Consider the following 13,067-nt stretch of genomic DNA (forward strand, 5'->3'; position numbering starts at 1 on the left):
GTGTCAGACTGTGGATGTGCACAGAATTCCCAGTTTCACTGGGTAATGGAGTAACACACCATTTATGCTGTTCTTTACTTCCCCCACTACTAGAGAAGAGCATAAATTTTACACCTAAGTTCAAGGCTCCAGAATTTAAACTAAACAAAAGCAAGCATCTGAGAGACACATTTTATGTAGGACAGAAAGAAGACTGAGATCAGAATCAGGTACCACGCTGCAATCCAGTCAGTCCTAACACATTTCCACATAAAGTGGGCCATGGAAACTGGAGAAGACCCAGTACCATAGAAAACCTTCAGGGTTATTTTGCATAGGACAATGCAAAGTCTTCACAAAGGTGAGGACTTGAGATCAGAGGAATTTGCTTATCAACTTTCACCATCACTAAAACTCATATAACTAACCTTAGAAGACTCAGATGTTATTCTGAACAACACTGCTGAACAAGCAGTTGAATAAAATCGATTACTTCCTCTAGGGATTTTTGAGATGTATGTTTCCTTAATTATTGTCAGATATGCAGGTCAACAAAAAGAAGACTGATTTCTGGATAAACACAATAACTGTAACGTTAAAATGTGGTGTGAAAAGCCAAATTGTGAATGAAAACATTTTAATGCTCATTTTAGTGAAATGATGGGAATATTCAGGAAGTGTTTGGAGTCAAGAAACTGTCGTATCCCCATCTGTTCATCAATGGCATTATGTAGCAACCTCTCCAGCCTTAATCCTCTTATCATTTATACCTTGCTGATCAGGATGCATTCCTTCTTGTCAGCAATATATTTGTATTGATTAATGTAATATAGTGGCTATGCTGTTTGCATCAGCAATGTTAGACCAAATTGATGTTAGCTGGAAAAGTCAAGTCAGTCCTATTTTTCACAGCCCAGTGGTGTCATCTCATCTACTCACTGAATCATGTTGTGCCCCAAACTGGCCCTCAGCATCCTAAATGCAAAGTAACCCTAGACCTATCCCTGTAGAGAATCAGGGAGGTGAAATAACATGTTTTAGTTGTGAAACAGGCTCACTTCTGTAATGTCAAACTACTTCCCAGCAGTGTCTAAAATAACGCAACTAACAATCATCATTTGTTGCTTCCTCTGGGAGAGAAATTTGTGTCATACAGTGCCCTGCTTTGCTAGGGAGTTTTGGTCTGGTTTGTGGTAGATGTTTTTTTCAGGCTTTTGTGAGGAAAAGTGAAATAGGTTATGTTTTTGGATTTGGAATTTCTTAGTCTTTCATGAGAGGAGATACAAGAATCAGGAAAATGTCACCCTGTCCAATAAAAGAGCAATTGATATCCGCCGCAGTGAATTATTAGGAGACATTGCACACCAGCTTCTTTCCCTCCAAGTTCTCTCCCACAAAACACTGGCTAGGAAATCTGCATTTCCAGCATCAGTCTATCAATATTAGTACATAAAATAAAGCCAGGCATCTATTCCCTACCTTGACTGGAAGCACCAAAGAGCAACAGAGCAAAGAACTAGTAAGCTACACTCAATAAGCCACTCAAATATACCTGCCCAAAGCCATTTGTTGTGCTTCATCCCTTCCCTCCTCAGTCCCTTCTGTAGCATCTCTATATATATAGATATCTCAAAGAGTCACAGTTGCACTTATTTCTTCTATGTCTTCCCATTGCTCTTTTCCAAATCTGCACTCCTACATGGGTAGAGCAACTGTTACACATCTCTCTGTGTGTGCATGTATGTGTATGTTTATATATATATATATATACACACACATACACAGGAGATGTATCTCCTACATACCCTCTCATAGACAAACGAGAGGAAGAGGAGCACTATATGAAAGCTGATGGTTTCACATGCTTTCACAAAGCATACAAATACAAAGCCCTTACATCCACACTGTGGCTATGCATGGCTTTGTACTGCACGAGTATACTTTCCAAAACAGTACAGACAGAGTTAAGGAAAACCTCTCCCTGAAGACACCAGTCTCCAGCATAAATTGCAAGCAATTCCTATAAAAACTGCTGAAATGAGAGTGGATGGTATAGGAAGTATGCATGTGTATATAGTGTATATATAACATGCATATATACTATTCATAACATATGCAAGCATGCATATGGTATACACATCTATGTTCTAGTTTGAATTTCTAGTTGTAAATGCTAGGAGAATATAAGCACAGAACAGCAAAGCTGCTCCAGAGATGAGCAAATAATGAAACAAATTCAATTCCTCACAGAATATGTTATGCAGTAAAACGTATTACCACAATATCTTGTGGCTTCTTAATTAAGTCTTAACTAATAATTCCCCACGAGTAACTTCAAAATTTTACTGCTGCTTTTTTTCAAGATGTTCATGATTTTCTATCAGGATGGCAATGAGTTACCAAAACACTCATCAATTAAGTTTTTCCCAGTGTATTTTCCCATTGTATTCCTGTCATCGTTTATGTTTAACATCAGAAATGTATTCTTAAGCAATTCCTTGCTTGCATTATCATAGATTATCATAGGTAATGCAAGCCAAGTTCCAAGGACAGTGTCAAGTATATGAAACAGGTAATGAATAGTTTGTCTAGACAAGAGATACAGACACCACTGCTCATCTTTTCTCAGTTCTGCCAGCCTCTAACAGCTTTGACAGTAAGCTTAATACCTGTAAATGCCTGCCTCTCTTACATTAAGAAAAAAAATTAGCTTTGTCTAAACAGAGAAAAAACTCAAATCCTATCAACATCTATTTAAGGATTAAATCCTCATTCTACCAATAGGTTATAATGGTTATCAAAGCCAAGGGCTATTTCACATTCTTTTCTGGCACACAGTAAGCTAAATCAGTAAGCCTCAAGTAACATTGTGCGCGTGATACTCACCTGGTGCAGCTTCTGCCAAAATTCAGGTCCATCCTCCATTTTTCTTAAGCTTGGTGGAATGTACCAGAAGCAGACATTCGCATACTCTGGCTGAAAAAAGAAAACAAGTGATTGCTTATAGGATGTAACAAATGTGAAAGGAATACATACTGTAGCTTGTAAAAGAGTTCTGCTTTATTTCTGCAGGGATGTGAAAACTTTGGGTTTATACCCTTTTCATTTAAACTTCCTTCTCCAACTCACATTTTTTCCCCTTTTTTGAAACTAGAAATAATTTTCATATCATCCATTATTCTTCCTGCTGCCAGAAAAAGGAAACCTGTTTGGGTTCCTTTTTCATTTCTTCTTCTGACATCCATATTTAACTGTTTTGCTCACTAAAAAAACCCTTTGTTTAGGAAAAGTGTGAGAGAGGCATAGAGAGGTAATTCTGTAAGACAGAATTCAAATTTGAAGCAACTTGAAGGAATACATTTTCTTTCTAGTGTTTTGGGGTTTTATTAATGGAAATTTCCTATGATGTCTTTTACACAAACTCAATTTTTGTCACAATTTAACACTTGCACACCTAGTCATTTTTCTGCTGAACAATGCCAATCTCTTTTTTTCCATGGAGCACACTATATAGTGCTGGAGTTAATGCAGACTTCCTCAATTTTCACATTTTTTAAGAATCTCAGGTCCCCTTTCAGAGTATATGCCACATCCTGGATGGGTCTTGTCCAATAGCTAAGAAGGCTTTTTTAGCAAAAACAGACTCCACATCTCTCCTTCCCTCCAGAAAAATTTTGCCTTTAAATTCAGCAGAGAGCTGCAAGGCTCCCAACTAAAGTGACTGTTCACCCTGCATGACAAAATATGTGATTTTTTGCTTATGAGATTTCTGTATCATACATGATTGAGAAAAGGTTCCCTACAGACCAGTCCAGGGTCTCTATACATTTCCTGGTAATTTGGAATGGGGTTTTTGAGGGTTATTTTAGCCTGTATAGAGAGCAATAGCTTGAGGACTAGATATGCCTTCTAATCCCATCCAACGTAACCCATAAAACCACTCAGTCAATCTTGACCTACAGTATTTGAAACATTGTATTCAATTGGGGTCTAAACTATGATATGGATTATGATAATCTGGATTATGAACTCACACACCCTCCTCCTCTCCCACATGCCATCCTCATTAGAGCCAGTCAAAAGAAAAAAGAAAAGTTAAAAGGGAGCTTGGTCGCTGAGTCACACCATCTCTGCCCCACTGTGAATGCAGCTGTTATTATAGTCCCAGGCAGTCTCCTGAATGAGGAGAGCCCACCAACTGAGACATGTTCTTTAATGAAAGGGCACTGAGAGCTGCTCATATCATTTTCCGCTTCACTTCAAAGAATGCATTAAATACAATTTAATCATCAAGAAGAATATCATTGTCAGCAGGCAACCCTGCCCCGTGCTGCCACTGAATGGGATAAAGCTCAGCTCTTAAAGTCACATTTCTTTCCCCAAAGAGCATGCATTGAGTACACATAGATTCTGAAAAGCAGAGGCTTCCTCATAGCACAGGCACTAGCTTGCTGTTACAGGGTTTATTTTAAAACTATTTAAAATCAGATGGCAGGAGTAGACAGATGGCATATATTACCATATTGCCATTGCCTTTAATGCCTTCTTGATTATCTCAGTTTCCTTTCACACATCAAATACATCATCCCCCACTGAAAATACTATTCATCCTAGAAAACTATCCCCAGCCATGCTTCACACTATTTCTGGTTATCTTGTCATAGCTCTTTTCCAAGCAGGTAAGCAATTACACCACAGAAGAGTTCAAGATGACTCAAGCACAAGTGGCATTTCCAGGCCACAGAGCAGTGCTCATACAGGTTTTTCCTCACTGCGTGTACCGGAGGATCATCTTCCTGAGCTTTTTGTCTGAAACCCAATCTTCTTTCAGGAAGGGCTCATATAACTGGGCCTAGCTGCCTCCCAGCACTCTGTCTTTGAATTCTCATTGCTTGTCCCCCTGCACACCTGAAAACTTTTTCTTAATCCTTGCTCAGCTTGCTTCTCATAGTCCATACTATAGCACTCCCTCCAATCCCACTTTTAATCCAGGTGTCCCATTCCTGCACGAACTAAACAGCAGCCTCTGCTCTCACATCTGCAACAGATCTGGACTTTCTGCTAAGCCCTACAACAACAAAAAATGGACAGCTTTTAACAGACTTGCCACTTTACTAACCCCATCATGTGCTGCTGGCCTAAAATCCTACGGTCACAGTAAAGTTTCCCAGTATGCGCTTTCAAATTGGCAGTTTTAAAAGTTAAAGGGAAAAGTTTATATTGTATGAATAGTATAAAATACTGTATTTCATCTAGCCTAACCTGAAATGCTCGCAGCAGCATTTACCCATTTCCCACCCTCCTACACGTGCTCTCTTTCTCTCGATGCTGTCTTTCATACAAGTACACTTTCAACAATGCAAAAAGTTTCTCTAAAATGACAGGTCTTTGCAACATCCCCAGATATTAGCTTTATTAACCAAAGAGCTGAGGACAGGTGGAAAAACAGCACTTTAACTCGATCCCCTTCACTCACACCAAGCAAGTTAACCAAACAGGTAATAAACTGACAGGTTTAGTAAAGATGAGTGAAACACACAACTTTTGGGTAGTTTTCAGGAAAATAGGAGTAGAAACAGAATTAAGGAAAAAAATATGGACTTTAATGATAAAAATTCCATTTTTAGGATCAAAACATATTTCCAACCAGCACACAGTCTTTATCCGTAAGTCTGGCAATCACTGCTTTTTTGCAGCCAGCCTCTTCACTTTCACAGGAAAGTGCTCCATCTATACCCCCTGAGGCAATACAGGGCCAGAAGCTAGGGAAATCAGTAAAGTGATGGTAGGGAATACAGAGCACATTATATGTGTTCAGACATACCTTATTAAATTATAAGCTTTAAATACAAATTGGTAATTGACTAAAGAACAAAAGGAAACAATAGACATCAATAACAACAACAGTTCAGTTCCATTTCCACTTACCTCCAAAAGAAGCCGGAATCCTTCTCTTTTTTTAATCTCCTCCACTAAATATCTGTAATTAAAAATGAAGAGTTTTAAAGCATAGAACAAAACAGTACAAACAAATAACAACAAAAAAGGTCTTGAACATTTATTTTCATCCTAAAGAAACCACAGAGTTAAACCTCATTTGTACCTGCTGTGAAAATGCAATAGCTATCACTTCCTGGAAGACACAAATGAACGCTACAGCCAGCCAAAGAACACTGAGGAGAAGCCAAATTCTGTCCTCAGGCACAGATTTTCAGTGAAGCCACATGGCACAAATTGATCCTATTTGCATCAGGTTGTGAACTTTCCCAATGCAAATTTCCATTGATGTTGCTCTTTACGAATGAATCCCTCCATCTCTTGTTCTCAAGTGCTGATACTGTGCTGCCATATTATTTCATAGTCACCCTGACACCTCTTGCATTACTACTGTCACTGGAACCTTAGTTTAGCCCAGAATTTAAAACTTTGCACATACTATACTCCAAGCTCAGCAGTTTTCCCAGGACAGCCCTTGTTCCACACTGCACACAACAGTGCAGTGAGCTACTGCTTATACACAACAAGCCCTGGACATCCTGTGCTAACAATGTATTGAAATGAGTATTTCTCTTCTCTTTCACCTGTCAAGCAGGAAAACCCCAGAAGCCTTCAGTGGGTAGATGGGTTTGAATCAAAACTTTGGATACAAACAGCTTCAATTTATAGAAATTTTTTAAAACATGACCTCAACTTTGCCATAGCACACATCACACAAAAATTCTGAAGCAAAGAGAACATTTTGACATAGCCCGGACTTCTCTTTATTCTCCTCACCTCAAAGCCTTCCAAAGAAAAACTCTGAAGAATTCACCTCAAATTCACACAACTCTTCCATTTCAATGGAATTTTAGTCTTCTACATGAAGATTTTGCTGCCTAACAGTAATAAAACTGACATAGTTAAACTACTGATTGTCCACAAATCTGTGGTTCTGTTACATTTAGTATTTAGCATTTTCCTGCCTGCAGCTGCATTACTGGTCATCACACAAGTAACTCTTTTATCCACTACTTGAGGAAGAATATTGTCAAAATAATCTCCCTTCGTCCTATCCACATGCCTGAAACTTGCCCCCACAGGGACACCTCTAGCACAGTGGTATCTGCAGTGCCTACTATTCAGCAGACGTGCTGCAGAAGCAGGTTGGCTAGGGAAGAAGCAATAAACAATACCCAAATGGCATATATTTTTCAAAACAGCACATAGGGAATTGTCATGCTGTTTATCATTAACAAGTACTGTGCCTGTGACTCATTACCTCTTAGCACACATCCCTGCAAAACGATCACTGTGGTGCAGTGCCAGTTCCCACAATACACAGCTCTAAGAGTTGTGCTGTGCACTGTTGAGATGTTTTCTCTCACTGTAACAAGTCAAGGTTCTGGGTCTTTTCTGCCATGACCATTTAGATCCTACTGTGTGCATTTGTTTGCTATCTGGCTATTAATGCCCACACGACTGTTTAGAGCCTGAAAGGGAGGCATGATGATAAGCAGCAGGGTATATATCACATGAGCATATTGGGGGGAACCTGTTTCTGTAGGGCAATTGTGTTAGGTAAAACAAGCTCAGTACTTTTGTCCTGTTTATCAGATGGCACTTGTCTGTGCCATAAAACCAATATTCAGCAACATCAGCAAGCTACTCAAAGTGAGTGGCTCTCAATTTATTTTTTCTGTAATAAATCATGAAAAAGAGACCTATGCATGATTTATTTCTTTTTTTAGGTCTTGAATTGTTAGAGCTATTTCACAATGCTTAATACCTTTCCCTCTTGCCACGAGTGCCTTTTTTTTATGCCATCATCTGACATAGGCTATCTGATGTCAGTCAAGTTCACAACACTGTTAATCACATTCTTAACTACACTGCCAATAGCCTAAGAAGGCAGCCATTAGAAAATCCATTGCCCATGATTTATCTTGCCAGGATCATTTGATGGCAGTGAAGCAATTTACTCTGTGCATCTTTCCACAGTTGACAGTGGAGTTTTATTATTGTGTCACAGCTGTAGAATGTCAGAAGGGCTTGAGTCTTAGTGAGGACTGAAGTACACAGTGGCATTTGCTATGATTAAGCCTTGCAGAAAATGAGGGGTGGAGATCTGCAGTGAAAGTAGACATATGTCTGCTAAGAGTGGGTGTCAGAAGAGTAAACAGGCAGAAAAACTGCAAAGAAGCTGAAGCATAAAATGCAGAGGTGGTTATAGTTGTATCCTAAAAGCAGTTTTCTTCTATTTTTTTTCAGGTGTACTTCATAAAACAACATCCCTGCATCAAAAATAAATGCAGGGGGGAAGAAAAATAATCCTGAAGCAATCAGCTGGATGCTCTACTCTAGGTATTTTAAAGGTAAGCCTTTCCAAATAGCATCACTATGTTCCTGGGATATTTAATACCCTGAAAGCATGATTCATCTCCAGAACAAGAAGAAATTAATGGAATAGCCAATAAGGAAAACCTGCTGCACCAGAAATACATGGCTCTAATTACCCTAAAGCTATTGCAGCTCTGCTTGGCTACAGGAAAAAAAACCAAAAAGCAATCTTGCTCTTAGCTTCTGTAGTCAATGGACTAGTTCCAGAATTAATCCAAGTCTGTGTTCAGGAACACTGAAATGCCACCTTTGCAACACTGAAGTAACAACTACTGCAAGAAATCAGGAGAAAAGCTGCACAGCTGTTGAGTAGTTAGGAAACCTGGCACACTACTCAAGTCCATGCAAACTCAAGATAGCAATGTCACTACTGTAAAGAATCTATTTCCTCACAAAAAAATTAAATTTCTTCTTAAAGGGAAAAAAACAAACAAACCAACAAAAAGACAACCAAAAACCAGGAGACAAGTCAGTCACTCCTTAGAAGTGTTACCAACTGAATCCTAACATTAAACAGAAATATCGATCCCAGAAAGGTCATTAATCACTACACAGTCAGTCAAACAACCTTGGCCAGTGACCTTGATAAGGCTGAATTCTCCTAGTGATAGTGGAATGAATTACTTACTCTGTACAAAGAACAGTACAATGCTTTAGAAAAAAAACAAGGTGCAATTTAACCAGAAGATATTCAGAAACACATAACCAGTCAAACAATAAGCAGCTTTAAAGAAGTAAAACAGAGAAAAAAGTCACAGCTCATTTGGGCTTTTCTGGTTTTACTTCTTTTTATTCCTTTCAAATCCACTCTGGGTTTCATTCAGGGGTATTTTTACCTATTCTTTAAGTACCTTCATTAGACTGAGGCTATTCATTTAATTTCCACTGGAGTAAACATTCAATTCTTTTCAACTTGGTAGTTCATGTAAAAAATAAAATGTCAATATCAATTATTTGACATTTGGCAGTGTGTAGCTAGTATGGTGAAGTTTTCGTTGTGGTTCATCTTGTATAAATTCTGAACAAACATGATACTTAAAGTGAACCCTTTTTAATGGGCCATTATCTTATTTCAAAATTATTTCTACTATGAGAAGTGAAAACAACCCAAGTATGGAATTTTCTTCTTAAAAACCAAGACGACATCATTATTTTATAAACATCTTCTAGCAAGTATTTTGCTGAATACACTTAAGTTCTGCAAGACCAAAAACTTAGTGACATTGAAGAGGACATGCATGAGGAAGATTACAAGAAGAAGGTGTTTCAGTCCTTAACAGAACATACTATAAGCCTTAAGAACTTCAGCAAACTTCTGGAGAAAAACCAAGTATTATGTCAGAACAGTATGCCTCCTACCCCTCTACTACATCCTAACATTAACAGTGTCCTCATACAAATTTCCCTGTATCAGCCATCGGCTTTCCGCATTTCCCCAATCAATACAGAACAAAGCGAACAGGAGAAAGGCTGATTCATGTCTTGCTAGATACAGCTCAGATCCTGGTGTATAGGGCTGCTTTTACATTGACACCAGAACACACAGTTGAATTAGAAGGTGTATTGGCAAATCTGTCCTATGTCTGGTTCAGATAACATAAATGTTCAACAATAGAGATTGATAGTCTAATTTCAACCAGTATCTATGCTTATTGCTAAAAGCAATGTTTACTATTAAATATTGTAGCAAATGTAATAACATTAATTATTATGGCTATGAGTTCCTCCTATTATACACTAGTGAAAGGAGAAGGGGGGAAAAAAGCAACAGTGTGGTCTGTTCCAAGAAATGAAACATCAGAAGTGTCAACATTTCATCCAATTAAACAGAGCAGACATTTTTAAAATTGTAAGCTGGTACCTAGCCAATGCCAGTGCCCTGTTTACTCTCTCCTCAAGCCCTGTTGTTCCTAATGCTTTCCACATCAGCCAGAATTTGAATGCATCCGGACGTCTGCTGCACTGAATGGACTTGTCACCGGTGTCATAGCTGACATCATAGAACTTGTCCTGCTGGAACAGGTATGCAGCCTCAGCAGAGTAACATTTCTTCAGGATGCCCTGTTAGAAACACAACAGAGATATAGATTGCTAAAAAGCATTTTCAAACCTCTTCACAAGCTAAAGCATTTTTTTTTCCTGTCTATACCAACTGCTCATTAAAACAGATCTGGATGTGCGGGAAACTATCCAAAGCCTATCGTGTGGTTTAAGAGCCATGGATGGACCTGAACCCAGTGAAGTCAGCACTAACAACAAGGAAATATTTTTATTATTATCATTTTCTTCATGATGTCACTGTTGAGTGGCAGGTTGAAGAGGAATTTTGACTTGGATCTCAAGAAATCATGGGAGCGGTACCATAGAAACGGTTGCCCAAAGACACATACGGGTGGGAAAGAGGGAGAAGGAGACACCTATGTCCACTGCTTCAGTGTTTAGATTGAAAGAATGGCCCCTGAAGAACTTCCTACATGTTCACAAATGGCTCAATCTATTCCTTCTTTGATTAGTTGCAGGTAGGGAAGATTATAGCCCCAAGAAATAAATGTTTAGCCCTTACCAGAAAATAGTCACTGTGGATTTAGCATAGGCTATCTGACTGTTTGAGCAGAAACACCACAAGAAGATTACTACAACCCCAATTTTCACAGTTCAGAAAAATTTAATATTTTAAAATAAACCCAAGACAAGATACTTTCACATACCATAACCATGGTTTGTTAATAAAATTTATGGGGTTTTCAGCAATCTCCAGGCTCAACCTCTGAGAGGCTGCCTGGGCAGAGATGAGCAGCAGAAAGCAGACAAAGATTAATGAGTAATGTGGCAAGTTCCAGCAAAGAACAGGCTGGAAAACAGAAAGCACAGAGGCTGTTAGAGGTTTAAAAGTGCAGAGGAAGAGAAGAGGCATAGGACTGGCCATTGGCTGAAGAGTGAAATATCAAAATACTCTGTAATGCTACTAAGTAGACAGAAGGGCTGGCAGAAAGCAGGTTACAAAAGCAGAGAGTGGCCCTACAAGGAGGCCAGGAGACAGAAAAGGTTGTAGATTTGTCAGGGATATTAAAAGTGGGTTAAGAAAAACAAGCCACAGTCTATAAGAAAACACTATAATAGAAATTCACATGAGTTTAAAAGCATGGCTACCTACATCTGCAAACTTGTATTTAAGTGACAGTTAAACCAGAGGTCTTCCATGCAGAACAGACAAGGAACAGAAGTGGACAGCATGACAGAAGTTGCTAAACAGAAAAACAAAACTCATTTCCCAATTCAACTTCATTCTTCAAATTGAACCAACTGAGAAAGCATTTCACATTTCATCCTTTTCTCTGCATCTGCTGCAAGTTAGAATTTGAAATGGCAGGCAGCACCTGACATCACTCTTAATCAAAGTGTCATATTCCCATAACAGAGATACCATTCTTGATCTACATTATAATACACTACTAATAACTTTGGAACTGGCAATAAAATGCAGAAAAAAAAAAAGGTCAAGACAAAAAACAACCCCAAAAGATAATTAATTCACTGGCATACACAGAATAACTCTGCCTCTCTCCTATACTTTTCAATTCCCTCCATCCTAAAAGTGCACTGCATCCTAAAAGCAAAACAAAAAAACCCACCTACACACCTATTTGTAGAGCACAAAAGGAGAACGTCACCAAAGGTTTCTCCACAGCTTCTGCAGGGGTTTGACAATCCCACTGCAATACTGCTGTTTTGTTAAAAGTACAACAAACTGGGTCTGAACTCTTTGGGCACAGTACCATCACATTTAGCCTTGAGCAGAGAGTTTTTCTGACAGCTTGGGGGAAAAAGGAGGAGCAGCTTCTGCTCTCCCTCTGCAGTCATCAGAGTGATAATGTGCTGCTGCAGCACTGAGTAGCCATAGCTGGAAAGCCAATGCTTTGCAGTATGTAAGATTCTCACAACTACTTTCCAATTTTCTCAGAAAAAGAAAGGCAAGAAAGTGACCTTAGAAAACCAAAGAACAGTCAAATGCTGAAGCATCCATACTTCACAGGTTTTTTACAGCTTTGTGTTCTCTGGCTAGCTGCTGCACAACAGGAACAGAAGTCATTCTGTCAAGCCATTGTGCCATACTCATTTAGATCTCCATACCTTGATTTTCAGGGGAAAACCAAGTTTATTAGTCATAGTCTTAAAACAAAAAATAAAAGAGGCAGCAACATCCACAAATTTAAGTTCATTGCTTTATCTCTTGCTGACTTAAAATTTTGCATAGTGTTTCTGCAGTGAGTGTATAGCAGAGGTTGATCAACATGAGACTATCTTCTGCCTTATCAGAATGCAATGCAGCTGCACAGCAGAGGACATCACAGAACATTAGTTCCCTTCATGCCTGTCATCTGAGAAATAATAACCTTTGTTTGCCACAAGAAACCTAAACTCAGTTGGTAATACTACAGAAAGATTGAGAAGTTCACTTAAGATCACAGTACAGCTGCAGAGTTTCATAGTTTAAAAACAAATGCTCTAGAGTGAAAATGCAACAAGAACAAAGAGTTCAATTAGCTCTGAGCGAGCTCAAATTCCTGAGAACATATTTCATTGAAAAAAATAAATAAAAGCAGGTACTGTCCTACTCGCCTGGTACACCTGAAGCTGACAAGACATGCTGGCTTGATGATCCTTTCCCATCTGCTTATCTTACTAATCATGCAACATACTGAAGAAATCCT

General features: G+C 38.8%; 1 protein-coding gene across 1 annotated transcript in view; it reads right to left on the bottom strand.

The window, feature by feature from the left end:
- GADL1 (glutamate decarboxylase-like 1) overlaps positions 1-13,067 on the bottom strand; it is a gene marked incomplete at its 5' end in the record, with an annotated part of 64,424 nt that overhangs the window by 33,744 nt on the left and 17,613 nt on the right. Inside the window, 3 exons of the mRNA XM_009076062.1 lie at positions 2,866-2,955; positions 5,908-5,959; positions 10,217-10,416. Coding sequence (XP_009074310.1) covers positions 2,866-2,955; positions 5,908-5,959; positions 10,217-10,416 — 342 coding nt within the window. The remainder of the gene's footprint in view (positions 1-2,865; positions 2,956-5,907; positions 5,960-10,216; positions 10,417-13,067) is intronic.

The sequence above is a fragment of the Acanthisitta chloris genome, unplaced genomic scaffold (genome assembly GCF_000695815.1).
Source record: "Acanthisitta chloris isolate BGI_N310 unplaced genomic scaffold, ASM69581v1 scaffold2566, whole genome shotgun sequence".
NCBI lineage: Eukaryota > Metazoa > Chordata > Aves > Passeriformes > Acanthisittidae > Acanthisitta > Acanthisitta chloris.